The sequence below is a fragment of the Homarus americanus genome, unplaced genomic scaffold (assembly GCF_018991925.1).
Source record: "Homarus americanus isolate GMGI-L3 unplaced genomic scaffold, GMGI_Hamer_2.0 scaffold31037, whole genome shotgun sequence".
In the NCBI taxonomy this organism is placed as follows: Eukaryota; Metazoa; Arthropoda; class Malacostraca; order Decapoda; family Nephropidae; genus Homarus; species Homarus americanus.
The window spans coordinates 19644965-19660974 of NW_024722227.1; the positions used below are offsets into that span (position 1 = coordinate 19644965).

Consider the following 16010-nt stretch of genomic DNA (forward strand, 5'->3'; position numbering starts at 1 on the left):
GAGTGTCCGGCGCGACGCTATTTTTAGATTCGCTCCACCCGCCTGCCTGCCTGCCTGTGCTCCTCGCCTCTCCCTCCTCCTCCCTCCGCTTGGGCAAGCTGCGCGGTAAGGTTGCGCAGTGTGTGTCTTTGTTGCGTTATCACTGACGTCATATGACGTATCCAACTGTGATTGGCCATACATCCCTACCCCCCTCTGCTGCTAGCTGTAATTGGCTTAAAGTATTATGACGTGTCCACCCGGGGGAGGGAGGGAGGGAGGAAAGATGACGCTTGACCTAGCCGCGGCAGTTTCATCCCTCAAGGCCACACCGTGTAATCGTGCATCCATTGTTCAGTAAAATGGCTTCCGCCGGACCACCGCCCCCAGAGAGAAACCTTTCCTTACCTGGACCCAGCGGCACTAAGCCAAAGAAGACACGACGTTCCTTAAGCTACGAGGTGAAGTATACCATCATCCAAGAGTTGGAGAAAGGAACAAGGCAGGTTGATTTGGCGCGCCAGCATGGTGTGAATGAATCTACGATTCGAACAATAAAGAAGGATGCAGCCAAGATAAAGGAGCACATGAAGATCACAAAGTCTACAGGTGCTTCTATGATCAAGTATTTTCACAACCAGGTGCTTCTCAAGACAGAAAAATTACTTGTGAGGTACTTGGTGCGTCAGGCGCGACGGAACATGGCGGTCGACACGCGCTCTGTTAAGGACTACGCACGTGAACTGTACATGGCAGTGGCACAAAAGATGGGAATTACAGAGCCCAAACCCTTTAATGCTTCCTCTGGGTGGTTACAGAGGTTTAAGATCCGGAACAAGATCACCAATATAAACATTGGTGGTGAAGAAGCGAGTGCTGACCGTGCTGCGGCTAGGGAATTTCCTCCGTTTTTACGTGAGATTATGGAGGAAGGACAGTACAGTGACGACCAGGTGTTTAACATGGACGAATCTGGTCTTTTCTGGAAAAAGCTACCTTCCAAGTCCTTCGTTGTAAAGAATGCCAGCAGGATTCGGGGCCGGAAGATGCAGAAGGAACGCATCACCGTCCTGTTTACCACCAATGCCTCCGGTACCTGTAAGCTCAAGTTATCGGTGATCCACACAGCACGCAAGCCGCATGCCTACAAAACCATGGACATGACCAAGCTAAATGTCCACTGGCTGACCGCACGTAAGGCGTGGATGTTCTCTACACTGTCCCTCTCCTGGTTTGATGACTGTTTTGTTCCCGATGTAAAGAAATTCTGTGAGCAACAGAATGTGCCATTCAATATTTTGTTGCTGCTGGACAACGCACCAGGAAACTTGCCCCTACTGTTAGATCGTCACCCCAACGTAAAAGTGGTCTTCCTTCCTCCCAACACTATGTCTATATTACAGCCCATGGACCAAGAGTTAATCTGTAATGTAAAAGCTGCATTCTCAACAAAAAAATTCAAACTCCTGAACGACTACACCAACACCAGGGAAGAGTTGCGTAACCTGAGTGACACCACCACCGATAGCAAGAGCGAAGAAGATGAGGATCAACAGTTGGCACAGCAAAAAATACTGTTCAAACAATTCTGGAGAGTATTTAACATCAAGAAAGCTGTGGACTTATTGGTGGAGTCATGGGATCAGCTGTCTATTGCTACAATTCGTCACGCATGGAGACATGTGTTGCATGGAATACCAGGTGAGAGGAGGAGTCAATCTGTGACTGGTGAGGTTCAGACTGTTGCAGTAGCAGTGGACCTTGCAAGAGAAGCTGCGCAGACTGTTACAGTTCCAGGCTTCTCCGAGACCACCAACGACGACATCCTGGAGGTGATCAGAGATCCTGAAGTGAGTGCCGACGAGATGTTGGAAGAAGATCACGTCAGTGAAGAGGAGGAAGAAGGTGAGTCATTCTCCGAAGAACACAGTTTAACTCATAGTGATATTAAGGGTGCCATGGAGTGTGCAGAGAAAATGAAGTCCTTCCTTTCCCGCGACAATGACGATGACCGCTATGAAGTCTTCCATACCCGGCTGGTGCAGGCTATGGAGCCGTACATCACGGTGTATCAAGACAACATAAACACCAGCCGTCAAAAAAGCATAACCGAGTTCTTCGCCTGCAACCCACCACAGCCAGCCCAAGCCAGTGATAGTGACAGTGAAGATGACTTTGAGGGATTTGTCAGGGAAGCCCTGACAACTGTAAGTGATGGTGATTCACCTAGTAATGGTGATTCACCTGAGGGCCAGTAATCTGCCCTCTGCCTCGGAACCAGCCTCCATCCCCGTATGCCGACCCATCTCTTCTACTAACGTAAGTGTTCCACATAACTTTTAGTTTTTCTAACCTAACCTTTATTTTTCCTATGTTAACCTTTATTTTTCCTAACCTAACCTCTTCTATATTACTTGTTTTTTCATACCATCATAAAGTTAAGATAAAATTTTTACTACAACATAGTTGTGTGTCGTCAAAAAGTGGAGTTTGGGGGTGGGCCCGGACTCTATTTCAATTAATCCCATATGTTATGTTATTCACTTTACGCGTTTCTCACTTTATGCGGGACCCTGCGGGTTGCATTAACCGCGTAAAGTGAGGGTTAACTGTATATATATATATATATATATATATATATATATATATATATATATATATATATATATATATATATATATATATATATATATATATATATATATATATATATATATATATATATATATATATATATATATATATATATATATATATATATATATATATATATATATATATATATATAAGTTGTTTACTTAACGCGTCAATAGAACCCAGAGGGTCCCGTTAAGTGAAATCCGCTTAAGTGAACAACAGAACATATGGGATTAATTCCAATAGAAACCGGCCCGACCCCCAAACTCCACTTTTTGAAGACACATAACTATGTTGTAGTAAAAATAACATCTTAATTTTATGATGGTACATGCACACAATTAATACTTAAGAGAAATAGAGAAATACAGTCGCCAAGTTAATGTCCATTCAAATAATGGACTCAACTCCCTCCCCCTCTTCTCACACTACACTGCCAGCTCTTCCCTCTCTGAGAAATTTTTGGGGGAAAACCACTAAATTTTAATAAATAATACCTCAAACTAAAGTTAGGATAATACAATTGACATTGCTGGATTCCTTGTAAGACCAGGAATATTTTGAATATAAATGTCATATATTTTGCACAAAAGATAACATAGTTACTCAGAAAATTTTTTTATCTAAAATTTGTATGTCTAATGCAAAATATATGATGTTTATATTCAAAATGATCACCAAATTATAAGAATTCCAGCAATGTAAATTATATTCTGGCCGGGTAATTTGTATGAATTTTATGAGCTAAAACAAATATCTTCAGTTAATAAAAAAAAAATAATCTTCACGACACTATCTGTCAATCAAAGTACCCCACCTTGCCTTCCCCCCTCTTCCAACCGCGCGGTCAGTCCCAACCCCCACCCCCACCCCCCACCAATCATCCCTTCAAGAGAAGAGTGGGTGAAAAATTTAGATTTTAACATTTTGTATTAAATAATACCTCAGATTAAAGTTAGGATAATATAATTGACATTGCTGGATTCCTTGTAAGACCAGGAATATTTTGAATATAAACGTCATATATTTTGCACGAAAGATAACATACTTACTCAGATTAAACATTTTATCTAAAAATTTTATGTCTAATGCAAAATATATGATGTTTATATTCAAAATGATCATCAAATTATAAGAATTCCAGCAATGTAAATTATATTCTGACCGGGTAATTTGTATGAATTTTATGAGCTATAACAAATATCTTCAGTTAATAAAAAAAAAAAAATATTCTTCACGGGGTAACAGATGGTCGGTCGAACCCTCCCTCCCCCCCACCCCCCACCAACCGTCCCAAGGAGATGTGTGGGAAAACCAGAATACTTAACTTTTTTGTAATAAATAATACCTCAAACTAAAGTTAGGATAATATAATTGACATTGCTGGATTCCTTGTAAGACCAGGAATATTTTGAATATAAATGTCATATATTTTGCACAAAAGATAACATAGTTACCCAGAGAAAAAATGTTATCTAAAATTTGTATGTCTAATGCAAAATATATGATGTTTATATTCAAAATGATCACCAAATTATAAGAATTCCAGCAATGTAAATTATATTCTGGCCGGGTAATTTGTATGAATTTTATGAGCTAAAACAGGCAGTCAGGCAGGGTGGAGGGTGGGGCAAATCTAAAAATAGCGTCTCGAGCCGGACACTCACCGCGTATATGATGAAAAAATCCGTGTTAAGTGAAAGTTCAGCTCTGGCGAGGCACCGCGTATATGATAAAACGCGTTAAGTGAAACCGCGTTAGGCGGGGTAATAATATATATATATATATATATATATATATATATATATATATATATATATATATATATATATATATATATATATATATATATATATATATATATATAATCAACGACCTCACCAGCAAGGAATCGAACCCTCGACCTACTGGGTGTGACTAGGGAACGCTTACCGGCTAGGCCACAAGGACACTAAAAGCAGTTCTAGACTCTGTTATATTTCACACAAAGCCTGTTCATCGAGCTGATGGCGCCGTGAACAGAAACTGCCCGTGCCTCTTATGTGGTGTCAGTAGCATTTTACCGAATCCAGCTGGTATGAAACGCGAGGTGTGAAATATAACAGAGTCTAGAACTGCTTTTAGTGTCCTTGTGGCCTAGCTGGTAAGCGTTCCCTAGTCACACCCAGTAGGTCGAGGGTTCGATTCCTTGCTGGTGAGGTCGTTGATTATATGTTCAAAGTCCGCGTGTTATATGGACTAAAAATGAAGTATATATATGTACCTCGCGTTTCATACCAGCTGGATTCGGTAAAATGCTACTGACACCACATAAGAGGCACGGGCAGTTTCCCAATGAGGTTCACGGCGCCATCAGCTCGATGAACAGGCTTTGTGTGAAATATAACAGAGTCTAGAACTGCTTTTAGTGTCCTTGTGGCCTAGCCGGTAAGCGTTCCCTAGTCACACCCAGTAGGTCGAGGGTTCGATTCCTTGCTGGTGAGGTCGTTGATTATATGTTCAAAGTCCGCGTGTTATATGGACTAAAAATGAAGTGTATATATATATATATATATATATATATATATATATATATATATATATATATATATATATATATATATATATATATATATATATATATATATATATATATATATATATATATATATATATATATATACAGTGGTCCCTCGGTTAACGAAATTTCGGTTAAAGAATTACCTTCCATAAGAATCTTCAATTTGGTTAACGAAAAAAAATTTGATTAACGAAATCCTTACGAAAATCACGTTTTGTTTTAAACATCAGCTGATAAGCTGAGGAGGTACTCAGCCAATTCAGTAATCTCTTCTATTTTTACATTCATTTCCATTGGAGTAAATATCAAGAAAATTGTGCTCTTTAATATTTGTGCATTTTTTATACAGTATTAAAATTACAGCTCCTCCCTGACTTACGACGAGGTTAGGGACCCAAATCCAGGTCGTAAGTCGAAATGGTCGTAAATCGAAAATGCTTAAATAATACATAGAAAATCTAAAATGATTGTCTCTTTTTCTTCTCAGCACCACAAAACTCTCACTTTTAAGCTTGCCAGGGATTTTAAAGTGAATTACCAATGAAAATCTTCTCTGTGTACTGAACTTGGGACTCGAAAATACGTAATTTGACAAAATTTTGGTACCACTGAGGCAGGTCGTAAGTGCAAATGGTCGTAAGTCGAGAAGGTCATAAGTCGGGGAGGAGCTGTATTGGTCATTCTAAAATTTAGCCATCCAAGCTCTGTCTACATAAAGTTTTTCAACTATTATTTTTGGCTCGATATATGTAACTTTATTCATTTATTGAAACTCATTTACATGCACACACTGTCCTAAGTGCAAAGCTCAACTGTACATGTAATCAGAAAAATGTACAAAATGATTACTAAAATTTTTGTCTAGTGCAAACTATGGCATGTTTACATTCAAATTAATCACTATCTTATAAGAATTCCGGCAACGCAAATTAAATTCACACCGGTCACTTCTATTAAATTTTATAAGCAAAAAACAAAAACTCAATCTAAAGGACATAAATTAACAAAAAATACTTCACACCACCTTCCCGAACGTTTGGGGATTTTCACTAGGCTTACAATTTTAATCATATATAGTATCTCAGACTAAAGTTAGGAGAATATAATTTGTATTGTTGGAATCCTTGCAAGACAGTGAATAATATGAATATAAACGTCATATATTTTGCACAAAAATTAAAATTTTTGCTCACTCTAATAAAATTCTTAAATTAGATCTAAAATTCGTATGTCTAATGCAAATTAGAGCTTGTTTATATTCAAATTAATCACTATCTTATAAGAATTCCAGCAATGTAAATTATATTCTGGCCGGTTATTTATATACAGTAGTACCCCGCTTAACGCGGTCAATTGAACCCACAGGGTACCGTGTTTAGTGAAAACCGCACTAAGTGAACAACAGAACATATGGGATTAATTCCAATAGAGACTGGCCGGACCCCCAAACTCTACTTTTTCCGACACAATACCTATGTTCTAGTAAAAATAACATCTTAATTTTATGATGGTACATGCATACAATTAATACTTAAGAGAAATAGAGAAATACAGTCGCCAAGTTAATGTCCATTCAAATAATGGACTCAACTCCCTCCCCCTCTTCTCACACTACACTTGCTGGCTCTTCCCTCTCTGAGAAATTTTGGGGGGAAACCACTAAATTTTAATAAATAATACCTCAAACTAAAGTTAGGATAATATAATTGATATTGCTGGATTCCTTGTAAGACCAGGAATATTTTGAATATAAATGTCATATATTTTGCACAAAAGATAACATATTTACTCAGAGTAAACATTATATCTAAAATTTGTATGTCTAATGCAAAATCTATGATGTTTATATTCAAAATGATCATCAAATTGTAAGAATTCCAACAATGTAAATTAGATTCTGGTCGGGTAATTTGTATGAATTTTATGAGCTAAAACAGGCAGGCAGGCGGGTGGCGGGTGGGGCGAAATCTAAAAATAGCGTCTCCAGCCGGACACTCTGCGCGTATACAGTGGGGTATGCTATAACGAATCTATTTGGTTATAAAACCTCGTTCGTTATAGCATTCGTTCGTTATAGGGGTAATCCGTTCTAGGCCCCCGAATACAACCACTTAACAATGAGAAATATAATATAAAATTGTAAAAAAGTGCATAAATACCTGTAATAAAAAATAATAATTTAGTACAAAAAATTAGAAAAAATACTGTTCATTATAGGAGTTTCGTTCGGTATAGCATTCTCAATTTTATAGGTAAAACCGTTCGTTATAGGAATATTTGTAGTAGAATCCGTTCGTTATAGCATACCCCACTGTACGTGGAAAAAACCCGTGTTAAGTGAAAGTTCGGCTCTGGCGAGGCACCGCATATACGTGAAATCGCGCTAAGCGGGGTATTACTGTACAATTTTATGAGCAACAACATAAATAAATTAATTTAATATTTCACCAGACCTTCCCCCTAACTGTCAAAGTACAACTCAACTCCCCCCCGCTCCCCCCTCTTCGCACGCACGCTCGCTCGCTAGCTCGCTCCCTCCCTCCCTCCCTACCCCGGCCTTCCCAGACAAAAGTTTGGTGTTTTCATTAGGCTTAAAGTGTTTATCTTATGTAATATCTCAGACTAAAGTTAGGAGAATATAATTTGCATTGCGGGAATCGCTGCAAGACAGAATAATTTGAATATAAACGTCATATAATTTGCACAAGAGATAAAATTAATCACCTGTATTACATTACAGTAGAGATTTAAGAGTTCTAGTGTACTGTATATGTAAGTATATATATAGTGATTTAAGGGCAATTTAGGGGAATTTTAGGAATGTTTCTGACTTTATGCATTTTTGGCTTTACTTTGTATATACTTTAAAGTGAACTGGAACCAATTACCCAATATCCCATTGAAACAATGGTTTCGGTTAACGAAATTTTCGGTTAACATAAACGACTCTCTGGAACGAATTGAGTTCGTTAACCAAGGGACCACTGTATACAGTGTAACCCCGCTTTACGTGGTCAAATGAACCCACGGAGGCCCGCGTAAGGCGGGAAACGCGTAAGCTGAACAACAGAACATATGGGATTAATTGAAACAGAGACTGGGCCGACCCCCAAACTCCACTTTTTCCCGACACAATACGTACGTTTTAGTAAAAATAACATCTTAACTTTATGATGGTATGCACACACACATAATATAGAAGAGAAATATCAATAAGAGAATAATATACTGTACCAGGTAAAAGAAAAATTAAGGTTTAACACTTACGTCATGGTAGGTTAGGTTAGAAAAAATCAAGGTTTAACACTTACGTAAGGTTAGGTTATGTTTTAAAAAATCAAGGTTTAACACTTATGTAAGGTTAGGTTATGTTAGGAAAAATCAAGGTTAGGTTTAACACTTACATCAGTAGAAGAGATGGGTCGGCGTATGGGAATGGCGGCTGGTTCCGAGGCAATGGGCAGGCTACTGGCCCTCAGGTGAGTCACCATTACTGTCATCCACACTTGTCAGGGCCTCCCTGACAAATACCTCAAAGTCACCATCACTGACTCTGTATCTGTCACTATCACAGGCTTGGGCTGGCTGTGGTGGGTTGCGGGCGAAGGACTCGGTAATGCTTTGTTGACGGCTAGTGTTGATGTTGTCGTGATACACCTTGATGTAGGGCTCCATAGCCTGCAACAGCTGGGTTGTGAAGACTTCATTCCGGTTATCGTCAGGGTCGTCGGAAAGGAGGAGCTTCAGTTTCTCTACACACTCAATGGCACCCCTTACATTACCATGCGATAACTTGTGTTCTTCTCGGGATGACGCACCGCCTGCCTCTTCACTGACGTGATCGTCTTCTAACATCTCGTCGGCAGTCACATCAGGATCCCTTATCACCTCCATAATGTCGTCGTTGGTGGTCTCGGAGAAACCTGCAGCTGTAACACTCTGCGCAGCTTCTCTGGCAAGGTGTACTGCTACTGCAACAGTCTGAACCTCACCAGTCACAGGTTGACTCTGCCTCCCACCTGGGACACCTTGCAACACATGTCTCCATGCGTGACGAACCGTTGCTACAGACAGCTGATCCCATTCCTCCACCAAGAAGTCCACAGCTTTCTTGACGTTAAATTTCCTCCAAAAGTGTTTCACAAGAACTCCTTGCTCTGCCAACTGTTGTTCTTCGTCCTCGTCGCTCTTGCTATCGGTGTCACCCAGCTTACGCAACTCATCCTTGGTGTTGGTATAGTCGTTCAGAAGCTTAAACTTCTTTGCAGAGAATGCAGCTTTCACATTGCAGATTAATTCTTGGTCCATGGGTTGGATTAATGACGTACTGTTGGGAGGAAGGAAGACCACTTTTACGTTGGGGTGACGATCCAACAGTAGGGGCGAGTGTCCTGGTGCGTTGTCAAGCAGCAACAAAATCTTGAATGGAACATTCTGTTGCTCACAAAATTTCTTCACGTCGAGAACGAAACAGTCATCAAACCAGGAGAGGGACAGAGTAGAGAACATCCGCGCCTTATGTGCAGTCAGCCGGTGGACATTTAGCTTGGTCATGTCCATGTTCTTGTAGGCGTGTGAGCTGTGTGGATCACCGATAACTTGAGTTTACAGGAACCGGAGGCATTGGTGGTAAAGAGGACGGTGATGCGCTCCTTCTGCAAGTTCCGGCCCCGACACTTGCTGGCAGACTTGACAACGAAGGTCTTGGAAGGTAGCTTTTTCCAAAACAGACCGGATTCGTCTATGTTGAACATCTAGTTGTCGGTGTACTGTCCTTCCTCCATAATCTCACGTAAGAACGGAGGAAAATCCCTAGCTGCAACACGGTCAGCACTCGTTTCTTCACCACCAATGATAATGTTGGTGATCTTGTTCCTCTTCTTAAACCTGTGCAACCACCCAGAAGAAGCATTGAAGGGTTTGGGCTCTGTAATTCCCATCTTTCGTGACACTGCTACGTACAGTTCACGTGCATACTCCTGAACTGAGCACGTGTCGACCGCCATGTTCCGTCTTGCCTGACGAATCAAGTAGCTCACAAGTAACTTCTCCGTCTTGAGACGCACCTTGTTGTGGCAATACTTGATCATTGAAGCACCTGCAGACTTTGTGATGTTCGTGTTCTTTTATCTTGGCTGCATCCTTCTTTATCGTCCGGATCGTAGATTCGTTCACACCATGCTGGCGTGCCAAATCAACCTGTCTTGTTCCTTTCTCCAACTCTCGGATGATCTTGTACTTCACCTCGTAGCTTAGGGCACGTCGTATCTTCTTTGGCTTAGGGAGGCTGGGTCCAGGTAATGCAAGGTTTTTCTGTGGTGGTGGTGGTCCGGTGGCAGCCATTCTTATGGAACAATAGATACCGGTATACACGGTGTGGCCGGGAGGGGTGTAACTGACGCAGGTAGGTCAAGGGGCTTCATCTCTCCCGCAGCAGGCCACGTCATATTACATTAAACCAATCACAGCTAGCAGGGAGGGAGGTAAGGATGCGTGGCCCAATCACAGTCCGATACGTCATATGACGTCACCGATAACGCAACAAAGACATACACTGCGCAATCTACTCGAGCCGCTTACCCAACATGGCGGGATGGTGGGAGGTTTGAATTAAAAAATAGCGCGGCGCGAGATGACCGCCAGCCGCTCTCCACGTATATGAGAAGATGCACCGCGTAAAGCGGGAATTCTGGTTCTGGCGGGGTACCGAGTAAATGTAGAAACACGTAAAACTGAAATGCGTAAAGCGGGGTATTACTGTGTATGTATATATATATATATATATATATATATATATATATATATATATATATATATATATATATATATATATATATATATATATATATATATATATATATATATATATATGAGTGAGAGAGAGAGAGAGAGAGAGAGACTCACCAATGACAATTTCACCGCGAGGTTTTGGTCTATCAGTGATCCTGTAGTTTCCTTCTTCCCAGTTGACAAGTTTTACATCACACACCTGCAGGGGAGCACCAACCCTGCCAGTAGACATGTCATTCTGGTCCATTAGTGTTGCACATCCACAAGACTCTGTCAATCCATAACCCTGCAAAGAAAAAAAATTGTATCATCAGTAACACTTAATCTCCAGAGTAGGAATGAATTACAGCAAGTGTAGGAAGAGTCTTGAGTTGTTGACTATTACCAAACTTATGTTATAGCAGGCAAGATCTCTTGGGATAAGACCTGGGAAAATGCTGAGGGCAAGTTACAAGGAAATGATTTTTACAACCACATCAGACATATAAAAACATGCAAGTAACAAACACAAACAAATATATTGGGAAATACCTGTACACGTAAAATATGTCTAATAATAGGTAAATTAGTGTTCATACTCATGTTGTGGGGATCTACCAAGTTTTACTCCAAATTTCAAAATTTAGTGAGGTTGACAACCCTTTATCCGAAATTCCAAAAACCGAAAACCTCTGAAAACCTAAAGTTTTTTTGTGGGGCATTTTTTTTTTTTTTTTATAAACAGGGATTAGCCCACCCGGGCACAGAACACTGACCCACATTGGGGCCGGGGGGGAATGTAATAATAATTGTAATAATCATAATAATAAAAATAATAATAATAATAATAAAAATAAAAATAATAATAATAATAATAATAATAATAATAATAATAATAATAGTAATAAAGAAATACAAGAATGAAAAAAAGATCAAAAGTGAGAAACACGACCTAGACCTACCGGGTAAGAATTATTATTATTATAATTATTATATTTCAGCCCCTCAGGCCCAATGTAGGTCAGTGACCTGTGCCCGGGTGGGCTGATCCCTAAGAAAGAAAGAAAAAAAAAAAAAAAAAAAAAAAAAAAAAAAAAAAAAAAAAAAAAAAAAAAAAAAAAAAAATCTGAAATCCGAAAAATTTTCAAATCCGAAATGCATCTGGGCCCCAAGGATTTTGGATAAGGGATTGTCAACCAGTGTATTTTTTTCATATATGTAAAAATCCAGCACTATTCATACTAAATTTCAGTCCCATTAGGTTCTTGTGATCAAAATCTTATCTCTGTTATATCAAACTGGGCGTGTCCACCTCCCCCACTCCTCTCTAAACGCTAACTATGGCAATTCTTCACAGGGACAAGTGGAATTTTAATAGAAAAAAAAAAAGAAAATCTCACCGAACTAATTCTTCTTCCAGTACATCTTTCTGGTCCTTCACAAAAAATAAAATAAAATATCTGTAATAACTAATGCACTCTCTCTTTTGCTCATATTTTCTGACCAGATAACTTTATAGCCAGCACTCCCTCTGATAAAATCAATCTCTCTGGCACCTTATTTTCCTCTAACTCCACCTTAGACAATTCCAACGTTACCCCTCCTAATGTATCTATATACTTTCCTATAATCTCCAATCGTAGGGTTGCTGGTGTGTTATCCAATCTGGATGCGAATAATGTGCATAGACGGAATACCCCTGTAGGGTTCGTGATATTATGTTGTCTAGCACTCAGGATGGGATTGATGGAAACTCTAGGTGGTGGTTTTCTTATATAAAATATATTATATGAAAGACAGTCTGGTGCTGGAGATGCCGTGCGGTGAGAAGCTTGTGGTGAGAGACACGTTCAGTGAGTAGCATGCTTGAGGTATCAGTGTAGGAGCTTCGTTAGAGGAGATGTTGCGTGTTGCTGTCCTCCATGTTGAATGAGGGCTGGACAGCGAGGAGCTTGCTTGGAGGAGGTGTTGCATGTTCAGGAACGTAGGCCAGAATGAATCTCAGTTGAGAGAATTTGAGCTTATATACACAGCAGCCAGACGTAAACCCGTGGGAACTCGCCGGTTTCTTGACTCCGTTGCTAGGCTAGACGTAGCAGGTGGCGATCCCCCCCCCCATGTTGCTAGGATACGGTAGCAGCTGGTGACGCCCCAGGCCGCTCGTTTGGTTGCTAAGATACTGTCGCATTGGAATGCGGATGTAGTTTGTAGGGGAGAGGTCCACTACACCCCCTCATGTTTTGAGGGAGTGTGCTGACGTTCTACCCCTGTGCTTGCTTGCCTCTTTTGCCTTTGCCCCATTTTTATTTATGTACAAAGAAATGTATATTCCTTTCATGTGTTTGCCCTTAGGACAATTATTTCTTTTACCTGTATTGTATATATGTATGTGTGTGTATAAACACACACATACATATTTACAATACAGGTAAAGGAAATTACTGTCTCTAGAACGAATGGCTCCCTGTCCCAGCCGCGAAAATGCCGGCAACTTTAAAATTACTCACAGACATTCTTGGGTACATCCAGAGTGTCATCTTCGAATAATAGAGGACCACAAAATAAATATCCACAATTTTGGGGGTCCCCTGTACTTTACTTTCTTCTAGGTTTCCATCCTCTTACAATGTCTCACTTAAAAGAGCAGGTTTTCTGGCATCTTCGTGGTGTAGATTAACACAATGTATTCTCTTTCAACTTTTTTTTTCTGCTCTCCCAGGAATTGTTGTGGTTCGTTGACCTATTCCCAGCTCAGCTATTCCCAATTAAAAATAAATACAGTGGGGTATGCTATAACGAATCTAATTGGTTCTAGAACCTCGTTCGTTATAGCATTCGTTCGTTACAGGATTAATCCGTTTCAGGCCCCCAAATACAACCACTTAACACTGAAAAAATTCTGTGGAAAATGTAAAAAATACGGTACTTTATCTTACCTTAGTGTTGTTCAGCATGCAGGACAGGAGGCAGAGGGGGAGGGGGGGAGGAGAGAATTATGAAGAAGAGGTGGAAGGAGAGGAGTCATCCTTCCTAGCCCTCTTTGGTGATTGTCTCACAGGCTCTTTGTCTGTAGGTACTTTTGTTACCTTTTTAAAGAAGGAATCCAGGGTTGGCTGCTTCAACCTTGATTTCTGGACCTTCCAAAAGTAGTTCATAACATTGTCATTAAACACACTGATGGCCTTTTGCACAGAACCAACATCAGGATGATAATCCTCAGCAAGTTTGGACAGTTTGCTCCAGCAAAAGAACGCATCCTTGAGATCTTTGGCTGGAATGATGCGGCTTTCCTCCTTGTCCTCCTCCTCCCCTGACTCCTCAGAAGTTAAGCTCTGCTTCAGTGTCTCGTTTTGTTCTTTGTGAAGCTCAAGCAGCTCCTCAGTGGACAGTTCCTTACTGTGCTCTTCCACCAACTCCTCAACATCATCATCATCATCATCCACTTCCAGGCCCATGGAATTGCCCAGACACACAATTTCATGAACAACAGCCTCTTCTTCTAACTCTTAAAAGCCTTCAAAGTCTCTTTGAAGCACACATTCAGGCCACAATGGCCTCCAGGCAGCACAAAGACACCTCACAGTAACCTCTTTCCAGGCTGAGGTAATTAAAAAAAGAACGTTTGCTATATTGAAGTGACTCTTCCAAAATTCCTTCAAACTAACATCACTGGAAGAAGTGGAAGCAAAAATATTTTCTAAACAGTGCCTTTGTGTACAGTTTCTTAAAGTTAGAAATTACCTGTTGATCCATGGGCTGGATGAGAGGTGTTGTGTTGGGTGGCAAGAAGTGCACAGTGATGAAGTTGAACTCCTCTGGCAATTCAACCATCAAATTAGGAAGGTGGGCTGGTGCATTGTCCATCACCAACAAAGCTTTCAGTGGAGGATTATTCCCCCTGAGGTATTCCCGAACACTGGGTCCAAACACCTCAATCACCCACTTGGAGAATAAATTTCTGGTCACCCAAGCCTTTGGGTTTGACCGCCACATAACACCAAGGTGGGTCTTCCTAATGTTTTTGAAAGCTCTGGGGTTTTCTGCATGGTACACAAGGAGTGGCTTTATTTTGCAGTCACCAGAAGCATTAGCACAAAGAAGGAGGGTAAGCCTGTCTTTCATTGGCTTATGGCCAGAGACAGAAGTTTCCTCGGTAATTATGTACGGCAAGGCATTTTTTCCAAAAAGGTCCAGTTTCATCACAGTTGAATACCTGCTGAGAAACAAAGCCTCCCTCTTTAATCACATTCAAAAAAATGTCATGGTGTTCCTTAGCTGCTTCCTTATCTGCACTAGCAGCATCACCATGTCTCACAACATTATGTGATTTATTTCTCCTTCTGAAACCAGTAAACCACCCCTTGGTACCCCTAAACACTGGCACATCACTATCACTTGTACTGGGAGTCTTGGCTTTAAGGTCCTCAAACAATTGTCTGGCCTTCTCACAAATTATAGCTTCACTAATGCTATCACCTGCCATTTCTTTCTCCTTTATCCACACTAGGAGTAAATTTTCCATCTCCTCAATCACATTACACCTTGCTTTGCTAAGTTTCAAGATTCCCTTAGCCACTTGCACAGTTTTTAACTCCTCTTTATTCTTTAAAATCGTACATATAGTCGATTTAGCCATCCCATACTCATCACTAAGTTTCGCAATGCTTGTTCCATCCTCACGTTTCTTTATGATTTCTTTCTTAGTTTCAAGAGTTATGAGCTTTCCCACTCGCTTTGGACGATTCATTGTTACAATTCTACACTTGCATAACAAAATATTTATACAAATAACTCTATTTCCACATCAAAAGACGAAATTTCAACAATAACAGTGGTGCACTGGCTACACAATGAGACAAAGACGCTCTTGTTGTGAGCCACTGTACAGTGAGTTCTGCTATAACGCGTGTTTTGATAACGCGAATTTGCTCTAACGCGATTTATGAATTAGGAACGATATTTGTATAACGCGAACGCTTGTTTGATATAACGCGATTTTTGCTTACTATTTCTCCAATTTTGTGGTACAGTGGGGTATGCTATAACGAATCTAATTGGTTCTAGA

The 16010-nt window shown here is 40.2% G+C and overlaps 1 protein-coding gene across 2 annotated transcripts in view; it reads right to left on the minus strand.

The window, feature by feature from the left end:
- LOC121862407 (long-chain-fatty-acid--CoA ligase 4-like) overlaps positions 1–16010 on the minus strand; it is a 251770-nt gene that overhangs the window by 29686 nt on the left and 206074 nt on the right. For both annotated transcript variants that reach the window (XM_042360674.1, XM_042360673.1), the window contains exon 10: positions 11081–11252. In XM_042360674.1, coding sequence (XP_042216608.1) covers positions 11081–11252 — 172 coding nt within the window. The remainder of the gene's footprint in view (positions 1–11080; positions 11253–16010) is intronic.